General features: G+C 41.5%; 3 protein-coding genes across 3 annotated transcripts; 1 reads left to right on the top strand and 2 right to left on the bottom strand.

Moving 5' to 3' along the window:
- Window positions 1-236: 236 nt before the first annotated feature.
- Window positions 237-7,852, bottom strand: dhrs3b (dehydrogenase/reductase (SDR family) member 3b). Its single transcript, XM_083939790.1, has 6 exons — window positions 7,385-7,852; window positions 3,526-3,669; window positions 3,111-3,230; window positions 2,443-2,681; window positions 761-886; window positions 237-652 (listed from the first exon to the last, which is right to left on the bottom strand). Exons 1-6 carry the CDS (start codon window positions 7,577-7,579, stop codon window positions 568-570), a joined length of 909 nt encoding a protein of 302 aa, XP_083795916.1. The 5' UTR covers window positions 7,580-7,852; the 3' UTR covers window positions 237-567.
- A 2,644-nt stretch (window positions 7,853-10,496) lies between these two features.
- On the top strand, window positions 10,497-12,980 carry aadacl4 (arylacetamide deacetylase-like 4; the record flags this gene model as incomplete). Its single annotated transcript, XM_083939420.1, has 4 exons — window positions 10,497-10,673; window positions 11,071-11,296; window positions 12,027-12,090; window positions 12,197-12,980. The coding sequence occupies 4 exons, from the start codon at window positions 10,497-10,499 to the stop codon at window positions 12,978-12,980; spliced, it is 1,251 nt and encodes a 416-aa protein (XP_083795546.1).
- A 3,579-nt stretch (window positions 12,981-16,559) lies between these two features.
- klhdc7a (kelch domain containing 7A) lies at window positions 16,560-19,350 on the bottom strand (the record flags this gene model as incomplete). The annotated part of the gene is made up of 1 exon (XM_083938757.1): window positions 16,560-19,350. The coding sequence occupies one exon, from the start codon at window positions 19,348-19,350 to the stop codon at window positions 17,047-17,049; it is 2,304 nt and encodes a 767-aa protein (XP_083794883.1). The 3' UTR covers window positions 16,560-17,046.
- Window positions 19,351-22,700: the final 3,350 nt, after the last annotated feature.

Here is a 22,700-nt window from a genome sequence, read left to right as displayed (position 1 = left end):
CCCCGAGCGTATGTTTTATGTTTTGACAACATCGTCTGTCACAGTCACTGATCTCATGCTTAGAATAAATCAAAGGTGTTATCACACTGCCATGGGAGTCAAAACCCAGACACAAAACAATCTGTGCCTCCCAAGTGTACACTTTTTCTTTTTTCATCATGCACAAAGAAACACAGTGCATCTCTAAAACTTAATTTTATTATCTTGTTTTGATTTAAAAGACACAAAAGGCGAATAAAAAAAAGTGTAAAAACAGGCTAAAACAAGTGTCAAAAAACTCTCAGAATAACTACTGGTACAGACCTATGCATGGCTTCTGTTCAAAGTGAGAATGGCATTCAGTCCTTCATACTACACATAGGCACACACATACAAATGGGACCAGGATACATCCTGGAGTTTCTCAATTAATTCTACCTGCAGAAGCAACCACCTTGTATGTCCCCTAAGTATTTGTCTTCACACTATCGCAGGGTCTCCTGCACTTCCAGACATCTTGAGGTCCATATCCCCTTCATTGCAATCCAGAGCTGTTGAGGTCTCTCTTACATTGTCTGCAATCCAGGTTCATGTCCTCCCTTTGAATGTGTTCATGCATGTGTAACTCCCAGAAAATTTGTGGATTTCTTCAAGTGCAACTTGTGGCATGAAGCTAAGAAGTACATAAAGATCAGGAATAAAGTGTTAGGGCATTAACAAATTAAATACAGATACAAGCAAGTGAAAACCAAACAAAACATGTTGAATGACAATGTTTTACCTTTTTAAAATGACAAGGGCATGCATAGTCCAGGGCAGGTAGAGGAAGGCCTTGTCAGCTCTGACTGCATCCACTGTTCTCTGGGCAACCACCTCAGGTTTGAGAGGTGGAAATAGCTGGGGAAACCTGCATAAGAAAATATAGTGGTTTTCAGAAAGCGATAGCGAACAGTGAAGTGATATTTTTTCTTATAAAATTAAAAATGTATTGTATCCACTTCTCATAACAAGCCATTTATCAGACATTCTAATTTTTAATTACAGTGCAAACAAAGCTAGATAAACATGCTTTTAATGGCAACATACAGTATCTCAACAAAGTTTGGATAATCTGTTGGTGTAAGCTGCCAAACTGAGCATTAAAAGGTTTTCAATGTTTCCAAAAGCTATTACACAACAATGTGAAATGTCGGGTGTGCTATTACATCTGTACACAAACATTCTGTGTTATAGATGGAAAAAACCATACACAGTTCAGCTCTATTATGCACTTCCTATGCATTTCCACCGCACGGTATGGGACAACTCTACTCAGTGGGTGGGTGGGTCGTCCTGAGCATGTGAATGAGAAGCTAAAATTGTTAAGTGCTTTGGATAAAAGCGCTATGTAAATGCAACCCATTTACCATAATCCTTGGTACATCTTACATTCCAAGCGAGTTGAGATGATACTAGAACACTGCAGACCACTGATTGGTCAAAGAGAATCATCACTGCAATCTATATGGATAAACCCATGGACAAACTGCACAAACCCTCCACCTTCAAACAGCCAAGTTATCATCAATAGTTCCCTCAATTTTCTTATTCTCTTGACCCAGATTTAGAGATAAAAAATGTCAGTCTGCTTCACTATGCTGCACATTTGCCAGGGTGCACACGTTCATCTGCTTGGTTGCGGATGAAAGGATTCAGCGAGTTTTGCCGTAAAGATTATGTCATTGCAGTTTCACATGGCGTCACTACAGCAGACAGCTGAGATTCCTGGCTACACTCCACGTGGGGAAACTAAACAGAGAACTGGGGCTGATACCAAAAGTGAGTTGAATCGAGCCGGGTTGAGCCGAACCATGCAGTGGAAAGATTAGCAATAGAAAGGTTCGCAGTGTCAAGGTTAAGTGTCATCTATAAAAGCCGTGAGACAGCAAAAAGAGGGCAGACGGACTGATGTTGAATTAATAAATCAATCAATGTGTGAAGGACTAGGTAAATTCCTTTTTTAAAATAAACTCACACTTTGGAGTTTTCAAGCACTGTGACTGTGACCTTTATTATGGTCAACTAAGGGAGCAGCTCATTACAGAGGAAAAGTCACCAAAGTCTGTAGCATAAGTAATCTGGAAACCATGACAATTCTGTGCCAATCTGTTAAGCAGATGACAAGCTAGTCGACTGCAAGGTGAAACTTCTGACGTCTATATAACAAATTTCACAGCAATTCATGACAAACTTAGATATTTAGTTCTGAAACATAAACGTCAACCTAACATAAGTGCTACTGGAAAAGTCAGTGGATCTGTACTGTCATCAGGATCCATCCTGTGGGGAAACATGAATGTACAAAATATGGTAACACATCCAAAAGTTGTTGAGATATTTTAGTCTGGACCAGAGTAGTGGACTGACCACGCTGTTAACACAGCTAAGAGTAAAAAAACAATAACACATAGGATCTTTAAATACCTGACTCTCATGCCCTGGAACATCTCTGTATTGGTGTGGAAGGGAAGCACGGTGGTGCAGCCTACGCCGGGACAGTCCAGCAGGCCCAGCGTCAGACTCTCCATGAAGGCCAGGGATGAGGCCTTGGAGGTGCAGTAGTCTATGGCCCCAGGGATAGGAGACTGGGAGAGGATGGAGTTTATGCACACTACATGGCCGTGCTGCAGCTCCAGCATCCGAGGCAGAAAGGCTTTTGTAGTCTGTGATGGGGCAAGAAAAAAAGGGTGTATGTATCAAGGTGGAAGGAAGCGTGGAAACAGAAGGTGAAATATATTCAGTAGAGTAGAAAGAACAGACAAGAGCAACAGATTCAATTTCCATTTCCATTTAGTTGATAATTGTATTTCTGTCTGCATATGACATCGTCCTTTGATCTCTATTTAAAATAAAGATTCCATGCATTTCGAAATTTCAAAAGTCCTTCTGATGTTTCAGGGGCTGAGAGCCACTTTGGAAATACCCCACTTAAACTGCAATAATAGTGGTTGTGATTGACACATCTGGTGGTGCCTACTGTATATAATGCCACACTATTATCAAATTATGAAAATGATAAGGATAATCTGCTAGGAGGAATTCCCCTACTTGTGCATGCAAACTGCATCTGCTTTAGTGTCTGCAAGTCTTACCCAGAACTGTCCCATGGTGTTGATGTGTTGGGATTTCAGAAGGGCGTCGTCATCACTGTCCATCAGACTTTTGCCGTGGACTACAGCTGCGTTGTTCACTAATATCGTAACATCTCCGACCTAAGATTAAAAAGCATAACAATCAGAAAAAAGCACTGTCATTGATCTTAGTGCTTTTATGAGAAAATACAGTTGTGCTGCAGCAGAGCTGTGAGCAATATTCCCCGCTGTTTTTCAGATATTTCAGATGATGTGTAATCTATACGCCAGATGGAAGACAGAGCAGCTCAGAGTCAATATACATACAGAGGAGAGTGGCATCATAGAGACATATATTATGAGGTGTTTTACAGTATGCAAACAAGATTTCTATTTGTGCAAGTAGAAATAAGTTGTAAATATTAAGCTGGCGTACCTTTTCTCTAACCACCTTGGCTTGCTTGTATACTTCCTCCCGATTGGCAACATCACATAGAAAGTAATGACACTCTGTTCCTGAGAGATAGATCTCTTCTGCTGTTTCTTTGAGGCACTTTTCTGTTCGGCCCCACAAGATCACCTTACAAAAAAACAACATTTGTAAAAGTTAGAACAAACACAGAAATGTTCTGCATTGAAACTGTGCCTTGTTTGATATAAGTGGAACTAAAAGGCTGTTTTCACAGTCAGCCAGTCATCAACAAAACATTACGTATGTTTTGCGCAATTTTTCTGGCAATTGGATCTGATGTAACTGTGGAGATCTTTGAGCAGCAATGCTCTTTCATACAGAGAACAGAGAGGCCATTTTCATTCCAACAAATAGTTTTCAAGCAAGATTAAAGGCTTGGGGGTTGCTGTGTGAATGAATTGCCTCTTCATCCACCCGGAGACTAAATGAAGGCCGGTCATTTGAGCAGGGAACATAGGGTTGGATAGAGGTGGGGGACTAGTGATTGGGCAATTAGATCTGTCAGTCTTTGGGGTCAGGGAAAGGTAATGAAATCAGGGGGTGAGCCCTCCTCATCTCTCAAACACAAATTCTCAAAGAGATTACACGGCCTGTTGGGCAGATGAGCACCGTCATTTCTGGTCAGGGAGTCTGAAAACAGTGCGTGTGTGAAGTGCTGAGGACGCCAGTGTGGGATTTGGCTGGTCGCCCGTGAACAAGGTTAATATTTGAGCAAAAACTCTTCTGGAGAGTGATCTTGTGTATGTGAGAGATAGAGAGACGTTTTTGTGTGTACTTATACTCACACAAAAGAGAGCATATCTCTTGCCACTTGCAAGAGTTCAATTGCTATTGATGATCACATGTCGTCTTTCGCCTGTATTGAGCCTGTCATCCTGCAGTAACAGGATACTTTCAGACACTGCCAATCTTGTCAGCGTTTTTTCTAGAGCTAAAGATAACATACTAGCAATGACGGTAGTTAATTCGAATTCCCACAACCCTTAAAAATCACCACTAAGTTGCTATTTTTAATGCAGTATTCATCTGTCAACAACTGTCTGATGGTATTAGAGGCAGAAACAAACCAAACTGAGCTCTAGTAGACATCAAAGATTGCAACACTGGAATGTGTTCTTTATTTCTTTATCAGATCCCAAGCAATAGGGGTTTGACTTCCTCTTCTCTCCTTGTTAGAGTAACTTTTGATTGTTTTTTTGTTTGCTTCATTTGCAAGCTCATTTGAATAATCATTGAAGGCGGGCAGGTTTTGATAAATAACTCAAAGGTTTTAATAGGATTTGGGACTTACAAACAAAGCTGACAGCTCTCATTAAAAGTCAGCACTCAAACTGTGCTCTCCTGTTAAAACGTTATTTAATTAATTAGGTATATCACCCGTCACAACACACAGGACCCTCAGAACAAACGAGGATTGGCCAAATTGGGATTTGGATAGAAACAGTAAGAAAACAAGATTTTAATTGACCTTATACCAGTCTCCTTTGCTATCAGTGATACACCAGTGATTGTTGTAACCAGACATGCCTAACGGAACCTAATGTCAACACATGCTGTAAGTAAAAGCTCCCTAATCCAAACAAATTAATGTGGCAATGATTGAAACAAGACCTTAAGAGTGCAGATGCCACTCAATACTGACTGTTCTCTGTGTCAATAGTAGCTCCAGCTGAATTTGAGTGATACTTTATCTCTCAGGTCTGAATGTATGGGTGGGTATGAACCCTCCTTTTTACACCTATTGTATGGGCCAGCAGAGAGGCGGCACACAGAGGGGGCAGCAGGAGTTCAGGAGGCAGTCGCCTGCCGCTGTCTAATTACTGCGGAGACAGCAAGGTCAGTTGCAGGGCAATACCCAGCTGGGAGCGGTGTGCTTCCCGCCTCCAACATAACACACACGCACACTCACACAAACCTGTTGACAGTGCCACTTTTGGTGCATCTTCCTTTCAGAGCTCTTTACACAATGTTTACAACCACATTGAAATCATCATGTTTTCTCTAGAAATCCTTTTCTCTAAAGCTGTTGTCATGGTACTGAAATATACTTAGAAACAGAGCTTTGCAGAAATATTCTGTTTGATGTAATTTATTTGCTGGTATTGTTCTGAAGCCCTCTTGAACTTGGATGGTGTGTTTTAAAATACTTTGGTTTGGTTTATTGTTTCAGCATTTTGTTCTGCAGTGCGCCCCCAATTCTGCCAATCACAAAGTGGCTCAAACTGGGGTGAGAGCAAGTTCGCAGAGGTTAGCCCTATTCATAATTATCATCCTATTTCCTTTTAGCATCTCTTAAGGCAGTGAGTAATTGTCATACACATTACCACAGGTGTTGTTTTCAAAGCCTTCACACCTAGATAATACCAAACAATGGGGTGCTGAAAAGCTTGGTGACATCCTTTGTTGTGCAGCTGCAAAGTAAAGCTTTTAAAACTTGCTGGTTTCTTCTTGCTCTTTCCCCAAGGAGAAGGCATTGAAAGACAGAGGAAGGCAGTTATTGTTTCATTGAGCACTGTTTTCAAGCTGCTAAAATTGCACCTAAAGAGAGCATCTGAGATGTGCAGCTTGTGTCACACATGTATGGAGAACAGAAATAGAGCCATTCTGTATATTAACACATCACTGCTAATGGGACACCAGCAGCTCATCGGGCACTCAGCTGTGTAGTGTTCACCCACTGGATTGGTAGACAAGCCTTAGCTGGAAATGATGATGGGACAGAGGTTAGCCTGACCTGCAGTGATGAGGAACTGTCTCATCACTGCCACTGGAGCATTTCAGACTCAAGTGACGGCTCCTTGTTAAGGGGGTGAGGGATGGGAGAGTGGGGCGAGATGGGAAGGTGCATAGTTTCAATGAGTGAGGGGATTCTCTGAAATGGGAAGGACTGGGTGAATTAGTTTTAAACTGAATCCCAGTGAGAACACTGATAAGAAGTTTAAGGGTTTGCAAACATGAAATCCAATGGATCAGTCAAAGTCAGCAGTTGATCCCCTTCATTTTAAAATCTATAGAACAGGATGTTACACAGTTGATTAGAATAATCAAAACATGAGTAACATCATTCACAAACCACTTTCACATCCAGCTGGGAAATATAACGATGAATCATCATTCTCATGATAAACATTTCATAATTATCACATGTATGACCTATTTACACCTATCTGTCATCTGATTACAGTGTTCTGTAGGGCTTTGTATCAGTCTAAAGAACTCTAAGAGGTATTTTAGTTTTTGCATAAACAGCTTAAAAATGCATTTCATCATGCTATGCTTGAAAGCAAAACTTAATATGGCTTTTACTAAAAGCATTATAGGGATTTTTCTTGTTTTGCGATATATTGCCAGATTTTACGACAGGCTGCCCAAAAAATGGCAAGAAACTATAATACAGTTTCAGTGAGACTTTGCACACATACACTCCAAAATACACACCAACACAATGCCTTTAACGGCCTATATCTTTGGATAATACACTTTCTAGACATCTCAGTCATACCAGAATCACCTAGACCTTTAGGACGATGAATGTCAGCCCACCACTGCAGTTAATCACATCAATCAGCCATGAAGGCTGCCCAGACCTGCCATGTGGTTGATCCAAGCTGGTGTGCAATATTTGAACCAAAATTGAGGGAAATTTCTGCAGTCTCACTGGACTGCCGAAACTTGACACAAACTATAACTTACATCAGAAGCATGCCTCAGCAAAACTGCATGCAAAACAACTTCAAAAGTTAGCTGTAAATAGAAATATTGGAAGAAGTGTTATGAGAAATGAGCAATGTGGGTGCAAAAAGTTGTCTGTAGATTGATTTACCTTTCTGGCCCCCTGCTTGGCAAACTCTTTAGCCAGGTGACGGCCGATGCCTCGTCCCCCACCGGTGATCAATACCACCTCCTTGGTCAGGTCCTTCCTTCTGTTTGGCAACAGCGAAAACAAAGTTGCTCTGACTACATAATAGAGCATTTGAACCGGGAAAAGACACATACGACACGCGCTCTTCAAATCCATCTCGAAAAGCACCGATGAGCAGGCTCGACAATAATGTTTACGTTGCAAGTTTACGCGCACAACTGAAATCCCCCAACAGCACAGGAACGGCGATTTGTGAGCTCCTGCAAGTTTATCCGCATGCAAACACTCTCATCTGCAGCCTCAGAGACTGTTGCATGAGTAATCCACAGGCGAGAAAATATTTTAGAAGCATTAGTGTGTGCCTTCAAGAAAATCTGGCATGATAATCGACATGCATCACGCTCTCGAAATTAGTGAGTGATCAGTCATTACGCCTGTCAACCACTGGTAAAGACGCAGAAACACCAGGCGACTCTCAGTGGTGCGCGCTACGGAAACCGCTGGGCTTTGGTGTTGTGTTCCTGCCCTGTCCTGTTCTGCCTTATATACGCCTGGCTTCGGTACTTCCACTATTGAAAGGACTTGGGTGAACCTAAAGGGGAGGTTTGTATGGGCATTAATCCTGACTGACATGTTAAGTGGGGATGAATATTTTGCACCAGAGCCCGTCTGCCCTGAGTGGTTGCGTACTTGCCTCTTCCCCACCCCCTTTACGTGTCCCTAGGTGGTTCTCAATCTGTGGTCCGGGGCCCCCCAGTGGTCGCACCACAGCGTCCCCGGTGGGTGCCCAATCTTGTTTGGGAAATATTATTAACTTAACCTCGTTAAATAACATACAGAATAACATCAGCAATCACAGGTTTCACTGACAGTTGTAATAATACTAATAAAGTGTATTTGTACAGCCCAGCACCGTTGCAAGGTGCTTTTTAACAATAAACACATACAAACACAACTATAAAATACACAGTAATGTTTGAATAACCAGGCAAGTGGAAGATGAGAAATAAACTTGGATGATTACATTTTCAGTAGTTTTAGTACCCTACTTTCAAGGTCAAAGAGTAGCCTAAAGTGCCGTGCAACTGAATAGTAAGAATATGAAATAAACCTAAATATTAAAGGAGAAATCACATGAAGGACTTTCGATAAAGATAAGTCTTCAAAAAAAAAGGATACGGATGAAGCAAGCTAAAGTTCCTCAGGCGGGTCATTCCATAGCAGAGTACATGCAAATCAACAAACTGTTATTATGTAAGAGTGCCAGATGGGGGTGTTTGGTCAAGGGCTTCATAAAAAAAATCATTGAGGTCAACTAATCCTTACTCCAACCCCCATATTAATTAGGTGAAACAAAAAAGCAAACAAACAATGAATCAGCTAAGCACTAAACAAACACACAGCTGAGAAACCTGATAATTGTAACCATAATACTAACCCCCAGATAAGACATTAGATTAGATAGATAGATAGATAGATAGATAGATAGATAGAAAGATAGATAGATAGATAGATAGATAGATAGATAGATAGATAGATAGATAGATAGATAGATAGATAGATAGATAGATAGATAGATAGATACAAAGAAACACAGGACTTGGAAAGGTTTGATGTTCTTACCTTTATATCAAACCAATCTGGGTTCAGATCTCATAATGACAAGTAGGCAGCACCTGCTGATGTGCCATTGAGCCAGTTACTAATCTCTGCTCCCTCCAGCCCTAATAATATGATGCTGACAACCCTGCAAACAAATGTGTAGCCTTAAAACACAAGAGTTCCCATAATGAATTACACCATACATGCAGCTATACAATATTTAGATTTTACCAAGTGAACATAAGAGTTTTAATTTGATGGTACACAAAATTCACTGTGTCCCTACATTTGAAGCAGCTTCCATATGTGCAAAATCACATCTGTCATTTGAACCCGATTTGTCATGTTAGCATTTGGTATTTTTGAAGCAGACTATATCTTTCTGTGTGTGACAGGGCAATTTGAGAAATAGGTCAGCCCAGTCTCAGAAGCTTGGCAGGGTGAAAAACAGACAACTGTGTGAATCAAATCCTATGAATATATGAGCCTCAGACAAGATTCCAGTCAGTGATTTTTGTCCTTGGCTCTGTGATTTTTACTGCTGCTTTTTCAGCAACTGGTATGGGTTTAAAGAGCAGCATCACAATGCTTGCTTTGTGCTGGGCACAGCTAGTTAGGGAAGGCAGAGAGGCTCTCGGGGGCTGCCGAAAACTCCAAGACAACACGAGTCCTGATGCTGTCTTCAGTTTGGAAAATTTCAGAGTTTTACAAAATGTGAACCCCAAAGTCATGTTGCACTGGGAGCTTATACCAAAGTATTCTCAGCTCAAGTGAAATTGAAATTAAGTTAGTGGATTAGCAAAATAAAAAAACTAATTTAAAGATATGTTAAAGTGACTAGCAAATGGATGCTGCACACAGAATGCAAAAATGTAAATAGTGCCTATTTCAGAAGGCACTGATTATTTATACTCATCACATCACTGCCATCTACAGATCACCCATGAAAGTTCAGATAAGAGTGTGTTCTCAGCTAGCCCTCACTGTGAACATTTCTGATTATTTTTTTCCCTTAGATACCAGACAATGCAAATGCCACTCTGTGTCAAGTGCAGCTGCAAGATCTTTCCTCAATACCAGAGGCATGAAAGACAGCAGGACAAAAAGCCTAACAACCTTCAGATATCTGAGAAATATTACTAGACACTGGAAGACAACTAAATTTATACTATGGAAATGTATGAGTACTTAGAAAACTGCTTTATAATCATCAAATATTGAGTCCAATATTCCATAGTGAAACAACATGGTTTCTTTGGGAAACATGTAATTACTTTGACTACGCGGCGTAAAATATGTTGACAGATATAATTATTTATTCCTGGGCAACAGGCAGCGAAACGCCATTAAGTGAAAACAAGGTCAAACTACATTTCATGCGGATGTGGGAGGGGTGGAAAGAGGCTGGAAGCAGGTAGATAAAACATTTATTCCTAATGACTTACCTTCAGCAGAGCAGACCGCCAACACCATGGACATTGGCACAGCAATTTTAATAATTGGCTTTGCTGCTCTTGTTGCAGCCTTCCTCCTTCTGGTAATTGGACTTGTGTACTCTGAGCTGATGAATTCAGACATTCCTCGTGGGGTTGCAAATAGAGGGAAACTGCACATGATTCATGGATTGTTTGTTGGCATAGCAATTGTGGTGAGTATCTAAAGCATCTATGGAATTGCTAGTGCTTATTATTTTATGTTCCCTTCATGTTCCGTATGTGTCATCATTCAATTTTTGTATTAATAAATTCACTTATTCCTTAGTGTAAAGGATAATGCCTCTGCTTGTGCAATATAAAAAAAAATCAACTACTCTTTTCAGCCCTTGTCAAAGATTGCTGTCCTTTCTTTGTCCTCCAGCAGCTGATAAAGCTTAGATCAGAGACGTTTAAGATAAGAAATCAAGTCTAACAAAGGTGTAAAATGACAAGGTCATGTGTTCCCTTTCTTTGATGTTGCCATAGTAAATATGGTCTCTCAGAGAGAATAACTTTAACTTTGACTTTACCAATCAAGAACATATTGTCATGTTATTTCTTTTCTCAAAGGGCCACATCCTACATCGTCTGGGTATTTGTCATCAGGTCAGCTTTATCCGATGGTTTGTGAGCTGTTTTCTGACTCGCTTAAATCCAGTACCTACAGGCCTGAGAGTGAAAGACCTGACGTTTTCGGAGGTCCCAGTGCGAGTCTATGAACCCACTTTTGCATGTGACGGCCTGAGAAGAGGTCTGGTGTATTTCCATGGAGGAGGATGGGTGTTGGGCAATATAGGTATACGAAGTTCATATAATTTACTTAAGTCATAGTAGAAATGGCATTATGTTGAAAATACACTTTGTGGTGCATTTAAAACTATATTAAATATGATTTGACTATTAAAGTATAAATTCACACAAGTTTTACATATCCATTGTGCATATAATTATTACGTTATGTACATGTAAATCATTAAGGACCACAACATCAACCTGTTTTCCTGCTATATTACTTAAATGACCTACAATAGCATCATATATTGTCTAGTGCAGACCCTAGTGTTGTATTTGGCTCAATGACTGAGCCTTACAATTATTGATCTATTCATTTACAGTGAAAAAAGGGGGAAAAGAAAGACAGATTGAGTGCAGTCTCTTCTACAAACATTTGCTTATATTTTTTCCCAATTAATATACAGTATTTTAATGTGTTCAATTGGTGCTAAAGTCTGGCGACTTTATATGCTGTTGGGCAGTTTGATCTTTAACAATTCACACTTTTTAAGATCCTCATATTTCTGAATTTTAAGTATCTGCAAAGAAGCCAGAAACTAAAAGCCACCAAAGCAACAAGTAAAAAATACAGTATTTTCCTCTGAGACTTTGTGTAGTCAAAGATAGATTTTAATGTAATTGATATCTTAAATAAAAAGCTCTCTGAATACACCAAAGGAGATGAGTGTAGGCGGAGAGTGAAACAAATAAAATACTCCTCTGCTAACTGTTTCCTTGCTAATCCTGAACAGATTCTGTTGATGAAGTCTGTCGACACATTGCCAAGGAGTCGGACACAACTGTGGTTTCTGTTGGGTACTTTAAACTTTTCAATGCACAAATATATCCAAAACTTATTTAGTCTTCCAAAGAGCAAGAATTCAACATACTCTCTCTTTGTCTTCCCTGTCATGCCTAACAGATACCGATTAGCCCCTGAGCACAGGTACCCTGCCCAGCTGGATGATTGTGAGACAGCGATGTGTCACTTCTTGTCTGTGGCAGAGGTAGAGTTTAGCGTGGACTCTCACAGAGTGGCAATCGGAGGGGACAGCACTGGGGCTAACCTGGCAGCAGCACTGTGCCAAAGGCTGGCAAAAAGAGAGGCCGGACATCTGCCGTTCCCCTGCGCTCAGGTCCTCATCTACCCAGCCCTGCAGATGGCAGATTTCAACCTGCCCTCATACCAGCAAAATCATGCTGTGCCCATATTGTTTCGTGGCCGTATGGTGTTCTACTTCCTGCAGTACCTCAATGGGGACATGTCTGTGTGCCAGGAGGTGTTGGAGGGCATCCATGTCCCCACTGAGCTCAAGCCACGCTATAAGGAGTGGCTCTCCCCTTCCAACCTTCCTCCTGAGTTCCACACACAGGGTATTGGTAAGCAACCAACCCCAGAATATGATGGGGAGGTGTACCACACAATCAAAGCTGGTTTGGAACATGAGGTCTCACCTTTACTTGCGGAAGATGCTATTATTCAGAAAACACCTCCCACCTTCATCCTCACATGTGAATATGATGTCTTGCGGGATGATGGGTTTCTCTACAGGAAACGACTGCTGGACCTGGAAAAGGATGTCACCTGGCAACATGTGTTGGGAGGCTTTCACGGCATGATTAACTTTTTCAACCAGGGCTGGCTCACCTTTCCCTCTGCAGTGCAGGTTGTGGATAGTGTCGTTGACTATATGAAAACACTGTGAAGATCATGATCATGCCATGTACTTTGTTTTACGTTGCATTTTGTTTTACATTTTAATAAACAAAACTTGCCCAGAGTGACAAGTGTTCTTCTTCATTAAAAGTATAGTGTTCACAGAACACAGAAAAAAAACACACACAAATCAATGGAAAAATCTTCCAAAAATGAAAAGTAGCCTAAGGGCACTGTCTGACAACAATTTCTGGCACCATTTTAACAATGTAGAGGATACTGCTAAAAGGTAAATGGCATGCCCTAATCTTAAGGAATGTATCTCTTTTTAACACAGATGTAAGACATCTCCCTGTTGCTTCCAGGATACTCTACTTGCCTCCCCTTTCACTGTTTGCTGTATCCATAGCAACAGAGCTCTTATATTTCCCCTACTCTATACCAATGCCATTATGTAGCCAGGTGAATCCACCTACATACTATCTGTTTGACTAACCATGCTCTAACAGGACTTCAGATGTACCTGGTTAGGCACGTTTGACAACAGGTAAAGCAAGAAACAACCCGGCTTGAGGATCGAGCAGAAGTATGTAAACAAAGTGCTGTTAGGCAACTGGGCGGAAGAAAGACTTCAGGTAGGCATTGTGTCTGCTAACTGCCAATTTCCCTTTTATGCCATTGCCAAAATAAGATGTGTTGAATGTAAGAACACAAATTGTGTATCCCTTCTCTTGCGGCAGATCCAAATCATTATGCCACACCAGTGGCAGCCTGCCAAGGGTTTTGTAGAATTTCAGTTGGTAGTCAAATCTATAGCACAGTGATTAGGCAGCCTCAGTTCAGCCACCTCAGTACAGCCTCCTGGTGAGAGAGGCTAGAGCTGTAGACTAATTGCATTGACATGAGGTCTGACCATGAGCTGCTGCTGGTTCACGATCAGAGAGGAGAAATGACTTAAGAAACACTACAACAGTGCAGATCGATAGTGAAATGTGAGCTTTGCTGATCGTTGTGCTAGGCTCATTGTTAAAAGCCCATGTATATCCCCCGCTTCCCCACTTCTCTTTTTGATGTCTGTTTATTCTGTCCTACACAGTTCACTCGGGAGCCACAGAGACCTCACAGCACCTATCATGTAGACCACCGGCCCCACTGAGATTTCAAGCCAGACTTCTTTGAGAGACGATCTGCCCTGCTGAGAGCTGAGGTCAGCCTTTAACTGGTCGTTCACAGCATTAACACCAATTGAATGCCTGTCACAAGCCTGCAAGTCAGGGCTTTTCTTCTCTAGATTGTGGCCACTTCTGCATAATATTGACAGCCAAGATAGAGACCTGTGATAAAACTCTTTATGAAAGCAAGTTTTGGGTCGGACTCAGCAGTCATGCAAAATGTGTTAAATCATCAGTCCTATTGGGCACTTAAAGGCTAGTTAGACCAATTTGCTGCTGTCACATGGCGAGCCTCTTGAAGATTATTAGAAAATAATAGGTCATGGCCTCTATATCTTAATCCAGTGAATGCCAATGCGTAAGCTATGTCGGAACTACTGTTGATTGTTGCAGGGGCTTCCATCCCAGCTGCTATTTTCCCACTATGGCCCACGGTCCTCTCATTACTTGGTCACACACTATGTAGAGAGCTACCAGCCTAAGCACACCAATGCTTTGACTCCTCTGCAACCCTGGCACCCAGACAGCTTGATCCAGCCAATTTCTGGTAAGACCAGTTTAAAGTGTCATGCCACCACAGCCTGAAGTTACAGATAATACATGGGGAATTATATGTCAAACCATCCCAACAGCAGTGCAGAGCAAACATATTTCAGTGCATTACATTTTGTATGAACACAAAACACTTCAGCAGTTGTGCTCATTAACAATTATGCTGGGTGGCCCCAGATGCCTTTGATTATTCCAAATCGGTCACCAGTGTAATTAATGGCTGCAGTAACATGGCCGTTAACTTTCTCTTCTGTGTTCCTTTACAGTCCTTCCAACCAACTCTGGCCCGCTGCAGTCTACAAAGCACTGTTTGGAAAAGCAGCAGTCACACCTATCGTTACTGACTGTGCACCGGTCAGCATACCAGAGGCACCCACTTAGTGCCTTCTGCCAGAGTTGCTTTGCCAGAGCTTCACAAATGCAGCCCAGCCACCTTCATTCAGCCAATCACAACAACAAAGACCTGGATCTGAGGCGGTGCTCACTACTACAAATCCCAGATCAGTGTTTGAGTCAACTTCACAACAGGCTTAGAGACACAACTCTTGAATCATACACTGCTTGTTAATTTTTTAGAAAGTCTGCTCAAAGTGGTGCTGCTTCATGTTTCCTCTTTGGTGTTAGTAAGCTGCATGAAAAACATTAAGAGCAAACCATTTGGGAAATCAATAGGAATTAAAAACAACTAAACGTGTTTCTCATTATGTCGCTGGAGTACTGTCTGCTTACTGTGTGTTGTGTAGCAAGCAGTTACAGTGTTTTTATACATGAATGTGTGTTTCTGTGTATGTGTGTGCGCGTCTGTGTGCAAGAAAGAGAAAGGATGGGGCTATAAATTATGTCTGCCCTTCCAGAGGATAATTATATGCAAATTATCCCTCTCTCTGCACACCAGTCTCAACATCTGATACTCAGAATGGGCTGCTAGTATTACCCTAGATACTATGTGAAAAATAAATAAAACAAGTGTTGATGCCAGAATGCCAATGATGGGGGTATTGAGGCAAACAAGAGGCCGCGAGTCAACATCTGAAGGGACTTGTCTCACTCCCATTCCATTAGGTGTTCTCTTACAGGGGATCAAAGTGTTTAATCAAAGATGCTTATGTTTGATGGTCAACCATCTGCATCCTCCTCCCTTTCCCCCGCTTTCCAGTGCAGCTGAAGCCCTCTGTTAAAAGTTAGTCACTCCACTGTGCTGCTGATGCCTGCATGTCACATGACGCGTCTGAGCTTAACATGTCTTACCCACTGCACTGTTGTGTTTTCCTTGTGAGCCACATGATGGTGCTATAGCAGCATGTCACTCTCTTGAACCTGTCAGTGTGTCTTTGAAGTCCTGAACATTGCAGTGAAAGACTTTATGGTAAATTAGAAAACAATGATCAGTTTATTATTTGTATCATTCTTATGCATATTTCCATTCTAAATGTAGCTGCTCAACACTAAAAGTAAACCACAAAAGCTTAGACTGTGCCTATTCTATTCTATAATTGGCAACACAAATATTGGAATAGACATTTGGCTTAATACCCTAATTCATTTATTGTGGATTATTATGCTTACATTCATACATTTCATTAATGTTTATAAAATAATAGATAACAAAACACAGATTTAGTTGGTACAATGAACAAAGACTCTGCTCAGTCAGGATTAAAACAAATACACTTCTTTCCAGCCACCAAAATTATAATACATAGAAGGTCCGAGTGTTGGAAGACTTACAAAAGTGATGAAAAATGCTTGTAGAAGTCCACCTATTTATATTGTATGGCAAACCCATTTACACCCTGTCATATTTAAAGAGCAACTGTAGATAATTGCATTGTAGGCCTCTGTTTAAGTTATATTTGTGCCCTACACAGTGGAGCACCGTGATAGATTATCACTATATTGCCCAGTCTCTGTAATGTGTTAGAGTTGAATGAGCTCATTTACTCTGAGACTTATTTATGAAGTATCTCAAGAGGTTAAGCATCAGGAATGATATAAAACTAACTTAACGACAGCGAGGAGTGGTAAATCAAAGAAGAAAACAATTTACATGGCAGCACATCATGTGTAAATCTAAGCAAACAGTAGTTTGACTAGCATTAAGAGTCTAATATTTTAAATGTACTGCCGGGGAATGAGTTATAAGAAACACACATTTATTTGAGCAATACTCAATCCAAGAAAATAAAATATAGCTTTGTGAAAAGGTGATCTTAATAACTCCTAAAAAAAAAAAGTAATTTCAATTTTGCAATAACATTTGGGGCTGGGTGGAGCATACACCCAGGTAAAGCAAAACCCATTCAGTAAGCAAGAAACTAGATGTAAAGCATGCTCTTGTAGGAATACTCCATCACCACGTAATCTTATCATTAATGGAAAACTAAATCCTTCTTACACACTTGTCTGCTGAGGCTTCCTATCAGGGAGTGAAAAGACAAAGGGGAAAAGCATGCCCTTTGCTGCAGAGAGGACACTCAAATTCTCATCTATGAAACCTGGAGAGATCTCATCAGCCTCAAACCTCATGGTGAACTGGCGGCTGACACAATAGATTGTGCCATTCATCCTGACACACTGGAAGGCGGGGCAGCGCTGAAGCCGTTTGGAGCTGCACTCGTACCACAGTCGAGCCACTGTATGATAGCGGTACACACTGACACCCAGCAGTGGGTTAACATCAAACCGATACAAAAATCTCCCCACAGCTACCATATCTGCAGTTCTGTCTTTGCCGCCTACTGACAGGCTTGTCCTCCAGGTGTTGGTTTTGGGGCTGTAGCACAGAAGCATATATCTAAGATTTCCCCCAGAAACAAAAAGTTCTCCATTGCACACTGTGACATGATGTGCCACAGCAAATGTATCATTAGGCAGTGGAGCCACAAATGTCCATCTGTCAAACCGCGGGTCGTAGCGCTCAACTGAGGAGAGGCACTCCCCTCCGATGGCATAGATGTAACCATCCAGTGTTGCTAGTTTGCAGCGGGGCCTGGCTTCATTCATAGGACTGATCTCCTTCCAGATTGATGTCAAAGGATTGTAGCAAAACACTTGCTTTGAGGGTGTCATTTCTCTGTCTGTGCCTTGGCAGCCCACAGCCACAAATAAGTAGTTATCCATTGTGCACATGGCACAGGCTTTCGAGATGACCTCCTGTGGGATCAAGCAGAGTGTATGCCAGGCGTCTTTGTAGTCATCATAATAGTACACTGCACTGGACGTCCTCCTGTGGTCTGTCTCTGCTGTCTGCCCTCCTGTGTTCCTCGCCCAGTCTTGAGGGTCCATATCTGCCACCATGAAAAACCGTCTACCTCTCATTCTCTGCTTCTGGATTTGGTCGCGCTCACCGGCCATTAGCTGCCCATAAAGGTTGGGGTCCTTGAGCACCTGGAGGTAGTTGTCTGACATGACTCCAAGGGCTGCTTGCTGTAAAGAGGTCTGGCCATGTTTTTTTGATAGAGATAGCGTCTCCACACAGTTACCCAGATCAAGTTTGCTCTTCAAGCTTTCCAAATCTGTGTCATCAATGTTTTTTGCTGGAAGGTGTAAAAATGCTGCTACAGTCTCTAGAACTGCCACCTCCCCCACATTAAAACCTTTGCTATTTGTAGATTGTCGGATTATAGGGTGAACAGAGATGGACTTATTGCTGGTTGGCGCCACAGAGTGAGTCATTGTAGTTGAGGCTCTTGTATTTAGTAAGGGGATGGAAAGCTCAGACTGCTCTGCTGCAGACAGATAGCTCTCCTTGCGTAGGAGTACAGGCCTTGTGGGGTTCCTCAGATTGAGGTTTACAAGCGAAGAGGGATCCTCAACAGTGCTTTTTGTTAAAGACAGATCACGCATAATGATGGGGCTCAGAGAGGACTGAGATTCTGTGAGGATGCTGCCATGACTTCCAAGCTCCATTGGCTGTGACTCAGAGCTCTTCTCATACTGACCTAGCACAGTATTTGACTCTGTTATAGAGTGAGAGGAAGACTGAACATAGTAATCATATATCTTTCCACGCACAATCTGGTCTCCCGTTCCTTCCAGCACCACATTGGCATCTTCCACTTTGATCTCTGCCTTGGAGAGGAAGCTGGAGTAGGCCCCATGGCGCTCCAAGTCCTGCCTTAACTCCCTGCCCACACCAATACTGCCCTCCAGCTTCTGCAAAAAGCAAGGGGAGCGGCGCCCCGATGTACTGGCCATCCTACTCTCAGTTCCATGAGGAAGGTTCAAAGCCGATCCAAATGAAATATTACTGGTTGCAACATCCGCCTGCTTCTGATGACGGAGTATCGCTCCTTTCATGCGGATATCTTGGTCACTATATGATATACTAAAGGCACCATCACTCTTTTCACCTTGGCATGTACAAGCTTCTGCTGGTGTCTCCTTGATGTTGTCAGACGTCAGGTCACCAGTTGAGTCCCCAGTTGAGTCTGGGGGTGAGAGTCCAGGTCGCTTGCCCCCATCATTGGTGTCATGTTTTGGTGAGTTTTGACAATGCAGTGTTGTTTTGCAGTTATGGCAGGTTGCATTTTCTTGCTCCTTGTTGTTTTTGACAGAGAGGTGGATTTGCTTTGCTTCCCTGGAGATGTAGAACCTGTAGGCCCATGAAACCATCAGCACCACAGCCACAGAAAAAATAATTTTCAATAGCAGCTGCATGTCGAACTGGACTCCTAAAAGCATCGCAATGGGCATAGCTGTAGCAGAAATGGTGGCGACGACTGTTTGACTGATCCTATTCAATGTTATTTTCAGTGCGTCTCGGTTGACGGTAGCATGCTGTCTGGTTTTCACTGGAAAAAAGCTGCTGTGATCTGATGACTGCACCTCTTTGCCCAAAGGATCAAGTGTAAAATGATACGTTGAGAGGTACTATTTGCATCCCTGGCTCTGTGGAGGCGGGGAACCTGTCATGCACCACCCGTGGCATATCAGATGCAGATTCAATAGCCATACACAGGATATGTAAATATCTAATAGATCAATATTTGGTTATGCAATTTGCTGATTCATCCAAGCCTTTATGATAACTATCCAAATGTCATCTAAGAACTCTCTTCCTCAACTGTCTGAACACACTCTAATCCTAAATTAGTTTGAGCTATGTGGTTGTTGTTGCATCTTTTGCTCTGTGTTTATGCTAACAAGGGTAGTACAGGTCATATTCTATTGTGTCCATTTCTGAAAATGTCTGTTAAAATATTATGATGGATCAGGCTCCTTAACTTGCTCAAACAAATGACTAGAGCTGCAGGAGGAAACATTGGTTTGAATAAGGGGTGGGGAGTTATAATAGGTGACATTTATCAAGTCCTTAATAACCAGGATACATCTGTTTGCACAGCCATGCCACAGATCAAAGGTCCTTTTCTGTGCCAGTGCAGATGCTAAAACGGCTTGCACTAAAGATAAGTGGCAGCCACTTGGTATTATCCATACATAGGACTGTAAATAAGACAGATATCCATCTGAGCCTGATGGTAAGAGTGTCAGTGTCATTCTTTTCCATACAGGGATGCAAATATACATCTCGTTTACATCTCTCGTCAGTCACCTGTCAGGTTGTCATTTGTGTTGCTGATAACACATTTAAGCAAGTCTGCGGTCAACAACAGATCAGTGTTTATTTTAACAGCACTCCGTGCAGCATTCTAAAGCTCCATCGTGTGAAGAGGCAAACAGGGGGTGTGTCAGTTGTCCTAACTGACATAGGCGCTGTTTGGTCATCCGATAGTTAGGCCTGCAGATGAAATAAAGGAAACTGGATTCTGCAGTCATGGTTGACTAGTGAATAATTCATAGATGGGCCAAAGAGGATGCTTCTTCTCCTCACCATTGCTCCCAGCTCAGATGAACTATTTAGAACGCCACTGAGAGAAAAAAACCTGACAGTCAGCCACGTGCATTGGTGTGTGCCACTTTCAACTCTTCTTGCATGTGCCGTCCATGATAAATGTGCAACATGGGACTGAACAAGAACAGAAGGCAAAAAATAAATTTTAACAGGTGTTTTTTGTACTTTCCCTGTATTACTGTGGGTATTAGTGAAGCATGGTAGGCACAGGGGGAGGGGTGGGGTAGGGGGGTGCAGTAAATAATAAAAGATTAATATTTTGTGAACATCACATTTCTCGAGTCATCAATTTGTTGAGGAAATAAAATAATTTGATGAAGCTGTAATGGTTCAAACTTTATATGTAAGGGTCACCCAATCTTCTTACAAATAAGCCTCAACACCACCTTAACAGCAAGCACTTAGGTTTAATGGGCATAAAGAACAATTTCCTCGTATGAATAAAAGGTACAGACAAAAGCTTGCTCATATCTTCCTACTGACGTCCCTTTAATTAAGGACAAATAAGTACTTCACATAAGACAGATGCATTTAAACAGCTTTGAACTAATTTCATGAATTTTAAGTAACATGAAGTACACACGTACATACACACAGACACACACACACACAATTATGTACTTTTTCATGATGATTACATAAAGACAGCTTGCACATCCCCGAATGCATTCAGAAATAGCAATCGAGCTATTTTTCTCTCTTGAATGCAAAATTAATGAAAAAAGTAAAAAAGCACAGAAGTACCTCTTGAATTAAAATGATAGCTGAGTTATAATGCCATACAGTGGGTGGACAAGGATTCATGCCCTGTGCTTCCCTCACTGGAACACTTTTAATTCAGAGCAGCTCTCATCTCAGGAATGCAGGAATATGGATTGTACTTTGGCAAGGTGAGCCGATATCCCAAACGGATAGGTCTATCCTTTCTATTTGACTAAGCTTTAGAAATCTCCCCTCTTACCTCCCACCTGGTTTAAACCCTTAATCCCTTAATACATGTTGTGTCCTTAGAATAGCTTAAATTGCAATTCTTGTGAAATTCAAAAAAATGCAGGATTATTCAGCATTAAACCACCCTTCAGTGTGTGCAAGAGAGGGTACAAACTGGAAAGGGTTAACAGCAATATCAGAATCTCCTTCAAAAGGCATGTTGGGGTCAGTAAAATCAGAAATGGAGCTTGCATATAATTGAGCAGCCAGGTTATCCTTCAAATTTCCGGTACGATGAGATTATCATTAAATTAGACTGTTAACAATTCCTGCAACCTAGATATGCAGAAGTGAGAAACATTAGATACTGTACCTGTACCTATTACCTGTACTAAGCATCAATGGAGACTGGAAAATGCACATCTACTACTGAACATGTCCAACACAGTGTTATAAGTAAAGTCAAGGCTTGTAAGTTTTATCATCTTTCCATTTTAATACAGGTGAAATGAAACAAATGCAACAACCCTGTTTACACACACTGCCTCAAGTAAGCACCTCCCTGAAATGACGACTAAAATGATCCTACTAATACTGTAGATGTCTGGGCAAGAGTTACGTATTGTACACAATGTATGTCACTTAAGATAGTATGTCACAAGTGAATAACTGGATAACAGGCCAGTGACAATGAGTTGCAGTGCTGTCAATTGCAACACACCAAAAAGAGAAAGAATCTTCAAATGTCACATGCACCACAACCCCCAAACAGCAGACATATGTTAGATTTTTTTTTTTACTCTGTCTTTAAAAACCTGCCATATAGATATAAAAAGCCCAAATGAGAATCAGAAAGTCTGTTAGTGTTTCTGTTCTTTCAGCCAAGAATTATCTTTGAGAACAGTGTTGAATGAAGTACAAACAAAGGTGGAGAAGTGTGAACTCCAGCAATATCAGCAAACCATCCCACACCGTAACCCTTATAACCTCTTTAATTATCTTCAATATTTACACTGATGTACACAAAATACACTCAAAAAGGAGATTTTTTTTCTAGCGTTGTTAATGCATTTAAATCCTCTTGTACATTCCACACCATCAGAAAAAAAGGAATACTTGTATATCGATAAAAAAAGAATGTTCTCTTGGAGCATCTGTGTTTGTTCCCCAGTGGTTAATCTGCTTGTTGCTAATCAGGTGCATCCCAGGACAGGTAACAAATGAGAGTGGTTGACATGGTAGCACATTGCAAACCAGTTTC

The sequence above is a fragment of the Echiichthys vipera genome (assembly GCF_963691815.1).
Source record: "Echiichthys vipera genome assembly, chromosome: X".
Classification (NCBI taxonomy): Eukaryota; Metazoa; Chordata; class Actinopteri; order Perciformes; family Trachinidae; genus Echiichthys; species Echiichthys vipera.
This window is presented reverse-complemented; position numbering and strand designations above follow the sequence as displayed.